Here is an 8,725-nt window from a genome sequence, read left to right as displayed (position 1 = left end):
GCCCCAGTCTCACTTTGCATTTTTCTCACTCGCTTCAGCCTTTTTTTTTGTTGTTCCAAGACGGCTGTTGTCGAACGATGGACAAACGCAAACGTACGGACTGTTTTGCAGCGTAATATCTTGGGGTGATTGTTCTATTGTTACTTACTCTAATTATTAGTGACACGAAACATTAAAAAGGAGATTTGAGTTTTAGGACGGCTAATTGATATTTCAAAGGAGTGCACAATTTGCAATCATGAGGATGTAGCGTGTGTATTCGTAATAAAGCAGCATCGTGAGTATTTGTAGCCAATTAAAGGTGGAGTTGTCAAATGAGGCACTTTATGCATAAAATGATTGTAGAGTGAGCACGGCGGATATTACATGGCGCAATTTGAGTGGTGTTGTCAGTGGCGTCAGATGAGAAGTGCATCTAACCGGTGCGGGATAAATGTATACAAAGATCTTGTGAAGCGCCAACATTGTGTTTTGCAAGGAACAATCATCAACTTTTTATTGATTCAATTCGCAACCATCTACATTACTACCACAAAACGGAGCAAAATTTATTATGGGATATGCCTATGTCTAGTAGGTGGCTAACATGTCCAAAAGCTAATTTTGAGGAAAGAGGACCTAAGCTAAAGTTGGTCAAAACCTGCAACCAGCATTAGATTAGACCTAACCAGAAGTTACTTCCGAACCTTGAATATCCTAGCCCGAGGTTATAGTGCTGTTGTTTAAACTGCTGCAAGCATGCTGGTTAGTTACTCTGTACCATGGCAACGTCTTTTACGTCAAAATAAGATTCCTTGAGCGCGTGAAAGTGCAGACTAATGCTCCCGCCGAACATGCAGTGTTTGGCTGATAAAGTAGAAGAGACTTTGCAAGTTTTGTAATTAACAATTGTTACACAAGGGTGTGCTGTATATCAAACCGGATTGTGTAACACCAAGTTGGTTATAATCGACAAGCCCGAGTAACAAAAAATTCACAGGTCTTCTTTGAAACTGTTAGTGAGGTTGCAGTTCGGATGTAACAACATTGCAAAAAGGTTCAAATGTCAATAAGTTTTCCAAAGAACGTTGTCAAGCAATAACCAAGAATTAGTTCAGGAAAGTAACCCTATCAAACTTAAGGCTAACACAACATGGTTGGCCATCTGTTTGTGACACCATATTCGTGGCTTTTTTGTTGCATCGGTTTGTTTTCATCCCTTCATGTGTTTTACCCATATATACGGCCATTTTGATCTTATATATGGGTTCAACGCTGCCGAATGCGTAATACTGTGCGCAGATATACGCGGATTTCAGACTGAAGGCTGTTGCTAAATGCATCCCAGTTGTATGCTTATATGTTGTAATTCAAATCCAAGTGGCCGTGTAACTGGAGACAGTTTATGTTATGGGTTAAAATACACCACACTGCATCCCTTCATCTCCGTTTTCAGGAACATCATCCGGGAAAGATGCCCTCAGATCCTGGCCAGACCCTTCTAGAAGCCAGTGGTGCGGCCATCGGCACCTAAGGAAACATGATCAGTTCTGAACCATAAAGTGGATTGTAATGAAAAGGAAAGTGCTTTCTGGAATATTAATCACGTCTCGTCGCTGAGTTTGGTCATGATATGTGACAAGTAGCCACAAATGAAAGGCCCATAGAAAAAATAGTTATTTGATTGCAGTTAATGCCATTTATGTTTTGTATATGCACAGCATAAAATGCTTGAACAATATGAACAATATGTGGCCGATTCAGGCTTTTAAAAGTTTGCCTGGATCCCTCGTCTCTCCTAAGAGATATACCGTAATAAGCAGATATTTTGTTTGCAATTTCAAAGTAGGGTGCTAACAGATTCTGCGAAAGTGCTTTTAATGTGATCGAGAGCGATTATCGACGCTAAAAGGGTGTCATAACATGTCTTTTACACGGCAGTGCAACGTTCTTAAATTAACAATTGAACGAAATTGGCAGGAAGATGCACTGGTCCTTTCATCTAGTAAATATAACCCTTTGGGCGACTGGTTTATTATATGTTGGAGAATAACACCAGAGGCTGACAGATTGTAGGAAAATTATTATTAAACGTGAGAGTTGAAAATATCCATAAACCGCGTGCAAAAATTACCGGCAAAGGGGTTTGGTTACGTTATTCTAAAACTAGAGGTGCATCATGTATTTGTTATCTAACTGAAGGCAAGCAGTTGCGCGTGCACAGTAACCACACATCTGACCACATGAAATGCAACTTGAGATTTTTATTGATCTCATGATAAACAGCACCAAGCACCCAACACCTTTTATGATCATTAATACTAATTTTATTGATTGTATACTAAAGTCGAGATAGTTTTGTATTCTTTTGATAAAAGACTTGTTTCGCTTGACGAAAGAGAGGTCTGGCAATAACAGGTCGATGCCTTCAACTACTTCTCCACGTCACATATTTGTTTTAACTTCTTTTCAATGTCGCCGTATTTCTCCATCTCTTTTTGGAGATGAAAACATAGATCTTTTTAGCTAATTTCGACTTATGACAATCATCTCTAGTTACCATGGTTACCCTTAATCACTAGTTCAGTTGCCAGTAAGCATAGAAGATTATTCAACTGAAGCATGAATTTCGCCCTTGATATCAATTTGTTCTCCCTCCAAACACAGCAGAGGCGCATTTAAGTCTAGCAAAGGTGAAACTCTGATCAGAAAAACTCCATATGCACGTGTGTTATGTAAATACAATGATCGTCAAACTGGACACACCGAAATAGTACGGTTTCAAAAGTGTAGGTTTCAATGCCTGAATTTGCGGTCCTGGCAAATCACACAAACAAACGTCCTCACTCGTTAGCACTTTTACCGGCAGGTAGAACTAGTAATGTATAGGTATGTATCGTTAAAAGAGCAAAACAGCAAAGCACCCATAATTATTTGAGATCTTTTCGACAATCCGGTAGAATAAATCGTCATGGGTAGAATTCTGAACGGCCATGAAAACAAAACTAAGTCTTCTCAAGCCAACGGTCTCAACTGACAGACTGCCTCAATATTCGGAACTAAAAGTTTAGTTCACAGGCTATTCAGTATTTACGCATAAGCGAGATACTTGAGCTGGAGATATTCAATTGATAAAAGTAGTTCAGTAAGCAGAATTTTCGAAACTGGATTTTACGATGTGAGTCGAGTCGGAGATATTCTAGTCTTCTTTAACTGCTACTAAAGAAAATCGATTAATACGCTTGCTTATGTCCTCACGACTTATATGAAAATTCCAATTTCAGTTAAGAAGACTTCATGTCACGTTTTGCATCTTGGTCATCTTTAACAATCGGCACAGATACCGACATTTACCGTTCCGACCACGTGGCTTGTGAGTCGAAAATCATGAAAAACTTTCAAATAGAAAAACATGATTCAAACAACTTATCTGTGGAGGTAAGGATTTCCAAGCTTTGACGGTTAAGAACTTTGCATGATAGTCCCCCCTTAAGTCAGAAATTACGTTAAATTGAGTGGAACAAGGTGATGATACAATTCTCTACTCCGGAAACAACGAGGAGGACTGGTACGAGTAAGGGCTAATTGATCGTTTGCGTAGATGGACGGAAATTAAAACGATAAATAAGTACGTTAATTTCTCAGCAGTCAGTTACATAGAAATTATTCTTTTAGGTGAAAACTTAAGAGCCACGTTACCCCAACAAAATACTGAAAATGCATTCATTTGTCTGTGCAACACAAACAATCCCACAATCCCTTACGCGTACCAGCCTTGTCACAGTTTCTGAAGTGGGGAATAAGTTTTATAGCGAGGCATACGTTGTTTAGTAATTCTTTCTCAATGAAATGAATATCTCAAGCTCAAGTTGTCTATAATTGTGTCAAGAGTCCGGTTTTTGTTAGTGAATTTGTTTTCACTCTTGATCACCGGAGACAAGCACAGTATACCCAGCAGGCTTGTCACGTGATTTCTTGACCATCATCAACGCTTTTCCCGCCATCCAAGCAACACACATCACAAACAGAGCAATCATAAGAGCAGCACTGGAACCTAAATGGAAAGAACTTCAGATAATAAATTCCTAATAGAAAAGGTGCTTGCTGTTGTAGATTTAAAACTTAGAATTTCTTATATCTGAAATTGATTTACCGGAAGGAAAATACGGCCTTCCGGGTTGTAAATATGACTAACAATAGGAGAAGAAATTTGAATGTCTGTTTTATTTCCCAGTTAAGGGAAGCCGAAGTTTATAATTTCAGTGGGTAGCATTTTGAACCTCTTATTATTCAAACTAAATACACTTAAAAGTGTTAGTACAAAACACTGACAGAGCTAACAAGCTACAATTTCTCTATTATTGGGCTTCCACACGTACGCACTTATTTCTCAGGAAATGGAATGTTTCAAGTCTCAACTTAAATTTACCAATCACAGACAATCAGTCTAAATTCAGAAACTTTATTATGGATTCAATTATGTAACTTTGGTAAACCTGCTGAAAAAAGATATCCCATAAAACATCGAAATGATATTATGTAAAAACACTAGCAAACTCAATTCTGTTGTTTAAAATGCTACTTATATTCACTCACCACTCTTGTCCACAGTACTGTCACTCTTTTCCTCTCGCTTCTCACGTGCCAGGTGGAGTGGGCCCTGGGCCAAAGAGTACACGTCATTACCCATGTGATCGTTTACCTCACGTTTTCCTCGGCCAATTGGTGGACATTTTTTAGCGCACTTGGAGCCTGGATCAGTTGCATTGCATACAATCACGTGACAGTGTACAAACACGAATGGATGATCAGCAATGAACTTGAAGGCTTCCAAACTAAACCGCTGAGCACTGACTGAAGACGCGGAATGGTACTTCACTGTGACGTCACTCGGGCATCTATGACAAAAAAATTCCTTAATGTCATATTTACATCTCTTCCACAGTTGCTAAAAATGCTATGTTTGGCAGGGAAGAGAAGATCATTGGCTGCTGATGCTGCAGAAAGAACAATTTGGAACGTTTTTATATGTTACCCTGTCCTCAATTATTATGTAGCAGGTGAAGAATATGGGGTAACCTTTGTTCTGATCTTAAAGCTATTCATCCAATTAAGGATGGAACGCTACCACACCAAATGATCAGCCTTGACATTTATTCACCTTTACTAGTATATAGTTTGCTAGTGAGTAATGACAGAACATGAGGGCGGATATCAGGTCCCTAAAAAACAAAGATTTAATCGGCGATAATGTGTTTGCAACTGTATGAAAATTACTAGCTCTTGTGAGCCTGACTTTTTGAAGTCTCCCTTATAATAAAAGGCATTTTATAAGTCGGTTTCCCTCACCCTTTTGCAATGAACTCGTACTTCAAAGAACTTTTCCGATCCTGCGTGGGTGTGGCAAAACAACGATCAGCCATGATTGACAGCTTCTTGTCACTTGATTCCACCGACACTTCAAAGAACAAAAGTTTGCGTAGCACTACAGCTACAGGGAAATCACTCTTCATGTAAGGACTCACAAATCTTTTGTCAGGAAACATGTTTAAGGAGAGTGTAAAGTTTCCTTTGCCTTCATCGTTAAACACGAGTTTTCTGTTACTTGGCTTCCAGCCAACTGATGACACCACACCATATTTGGAGTAGTAACAGCTGAATTGAATTTCTATTTCACGCACGCGCGTTATGACATCTTTAGCAGCCACAGGGATTTCCAAAACTGCGTTGGAGTAGACGATGGTTGTGGGTGTGTGTCTGCTTGTTGTCTTACAGCCGGTCAGCGGTGTTGTAAGTGAGAAGTATGCGCTTGTTTCTGTAGCTTTGCATGTGGTGTCCAGGAGTCGAAGATGCTCACGGTCAATACCACGGAGGAGGGACTTGGGAATGGTAATGGTCATATTCTTGCTGTTGCACTGAACATCGACACCTGGAGCTAAAAGCAAAAGAGAGATTATGAAAACTTTTAATGACTATTTAGCAGGAATACTTCTGAATATATAGCATTAATTATCTCACATTCAGGAAATGTGCTTAAATTTTATAATATTCTCGCGGCGTCTTCATATCTGCACTCCAGCAAAAGTTCGAGTTCGGTAAAAATCCATGAAAATTCATCAGAAGGTAGAGCGCAGGGGGAAGCATTATTTTTACTTTGACGGCAAAAAGATTGTTATTGTCATTATAAAATGGTGTTGCTAGCATTATAAGATTGATGTTTACCTTGGCATGTCTTTTTATCTGAAGACAAACTCAGTTCCGGGTCTGGACATTCACATTTATAGCCCCCAGCGGTATTCACACACTTGTGACTGCAGCCGCCATTCTTTGTCACAGAACACTCGTTGATGTCTGCAAAATTGGATTTGAGTTAAATGTTTATTGAGTAAGATCTTCTCTCAAGAAGGTAAGATTGAATGCTATAATAAACACCAATTGTCTTCCGACAAACGTTCTCATAGCACTTGCAGGCTTCTGATGATTGCAGTAGTTTTCTAACTCGTCAGTATCATTGACTCCGCCGTATCGAATTTTTAGTCAAACTTAAAGATGCCAAATAAATATTTAGTGAACTGATCAAGATTTACACCATGTAAAAAGGCATTTCTTCTTACATTACGTTCTCCAATAATTCTTTTTACTATTTTACTATACTGTTGTATTTTACTATTTTATTTCACTACTACTATTATTTTATTATTGTTATTGTTATTATTATTATTATTATTATTATTATTATTATTATTATTATTAGTATTATTATTTATTATTATTATTATTATTATTATCATCATCATCATTATTATTATTATTATTATTATTATTATTATTATTATTATTATTATTATATTACCATTTTACTATTTTTCTTTTTACTAAAATTTGTAAAACATTACCTTCTCCAATAATTCTTTTTACTATTTCTTTCTTTTTGGCTCTTTTATTTTTGTACTTTTGTTTTCTTGTTATTCTCTAGTTTGTTTGTCTTTAGTATTTTTAGTCAAAAAATTACTGTTTTTGTAGATTAAAAATATTAAAAAATTATTACTAACCATTGCAGCGGACTGTGTCGACGTTTCGGTTCCAGGCTCCTCTTTTCCCGCAATGAGTAGATGAAGGACCGCTGAGTCGGTATCCACGGGCGCACGAAAACGAACACGTTGATCCATAACTTTGATTGGACGAGAGGCACTGGGAAGGAGACGCTCGTACACCACTCGCAAGGGAAAGCCTTGGGCACTTGGTCTTGGCTGCCAGTAATGAAAAAAGGAAAAAATAAGGCCGTGATCTTTCAGGTTTACAACAGTGTATCTTTCCAAATCAAAATTTCGTATAGATCGAGGTATGCTTCGATCTCTCTCATACTACACAACCTTTTAAACAACATTTGTGGCTTGGAAACCGAAAAAGAAAACAAAATTTAATCGTAGGTTGAAAACGTGATGTAGTATGAGGGAAATAGAAGCAAGGATTCCATTTGAAATTTTGATCTGAAAGATTCACTTCAAGGCGAAACTGTTGCAAGCCTTCTTTCAGGAAGCGATGATAACGACTGGCTTTGTTCGTGCGTTATACGCTGTGGCACATTTCTTTGCCGTTAATTCTATGCAAAACATCAAAGCGAAAGGACAAAATCGGAGACTTATTGGAGAACGTAAACATATGACGAGTAATTTTCGTTTATTTTTTTAAACCTTTATAGCCACCATTACGAATTTAGCTTCTGGATACTTCGCTACCGTTATACGATTTATATGCGTGTGAATTATCGCAAATTTATTCAGAGAACGCGAATCTAATGTTTAAGCTACATTTTTGTTGCCGTTGTGCTCGTCGGAGCTTAAAGTTCCTATTTTTATGTCTCAACCTATGAATAGGAAAATTTCATTACACCGTCATTTTACTACAACTACCAGAGTTCCTCGTTAATTTTTTCTTTTTTGTTTTATCATGCTTATTAGAGCTATTGTTATTACTTCCCACTGGGATTTGAAAAGAAAAACGCAGATGAATAGATCATTTCCGAGTTGCTTTGAACCTCATTATAAAAGCGAGGCTAAGTGCAAAGTTTTTATTATGAAAATTAGTTTTCATTCATATGCAAACAAAACTAATTTTCATATGGAACGTTTTGCACTTAGCCTCGCTTTCATAGTGAGGTTCACAGCAACTCGGAAATGGCCTATTCTGCTTGTTGTAGTCAAGTAACGCTATCATGAAAATCATCTATTTCTCACCGTTGATATTAAAGCCCTGTGTGGCATTTACTTCACTATGTATGCCAAATAGGTATGTGAGACTACAAAGGGTGTGGTCTGCGATGGGGTATAGGTGTTTTGCAACCAGTCCCTGGAGATCCAAAAAGACAACGGTATGGCAGCCATGTTGGATGACAAAACAAAAGGTTCTGTCATTCAGCATGGCCGCCACACCATTGTCTTTTGGATCTCTGGGGATTGGTTGCAAACCACCCATAGATTTTAAGCATTTTCGGGCTTGTAAGTCTGTAAAGGTCTGAAAATAGGTACGAATTTTAGAGGCCGGGTCTGAAAAAGGATACTGGAAAATTACATATTTCGGTCTGAAACAGGGTCAGGGTTGAGAAATCTGAGACACACAGTCACCAAAAACCCTCCCGCCGGATATTTAAGAGCGACTCTCCCTAAGAAACTCATATTCAATTTTTATCTAAAAAAAATAGATTTCACTGATAACTCTTCCATCAACTTCTCTCCTGAAGTAGGTA

General features: G+C 38.0%; 1 protein-coding gene across 2 annotated transcripts in view; it reads right to left on the bottom strand.

Moving 5' to 3' along the window:
- Positions 1-8,725, bottom strand: part of LOC146473961 (E-selectin-like) — a 109,234-nt gene that overhangs the window by 94,310 nt on the left and 6,199 nt on the right. Inside the window, exons 3-7 of one of the 2 annotated variants that reach the window (XR_014866338.1) lie at positions 7,032-7,229; positions 6,202-6,330; positions 5,329-5,914; positions 4,576-4,877; positions 2,443-4,033 (exon numbers count right to left, since the gene is read on the bottom strand). Coding sequence is in view for 1 of the 2 variants with exons in the window: in XM_085118010.1 (XP_084974136.1) it covers positions 3,897-4,033; positions 4,576-4,877; positions 5,329-5,914; positions 6,202-6,330; positions 7,032-7,229 (1,352 nt within the window). In the remaining variant the exon portion in view is untranslated. Of the gene's footprint in view, positions 1-2,228; positions 4,034-4,575; positions 4,878-5,328; positions 5,915-6,201; positions 6,331-7,031; positions 7,230-8,725 lie in introns of those variants that run through there. The other variant, XM_085118010.1, reaches the window with a different exon arrangement.

This window comes from Pavona decussata, unplaced genomic scaffold, assembly GCF_977016875.1.
Source record: "Pavona decussata unplaced genomic scaffold, jaPavDecu1.1 SCAFFOLD_92, whole genome shotgun sequence".
NCBI lineage: Eukaryota > Metazoa > Cnidaria > Anthozoa > Scleractinia > Agariciidae > Pavona > Pavona decussata.
The sequence above is the reverse complement of the archived record's forward strand: the minus strand, read 5'-3'. Positions and strand labels throughout refer to the sequence as shown.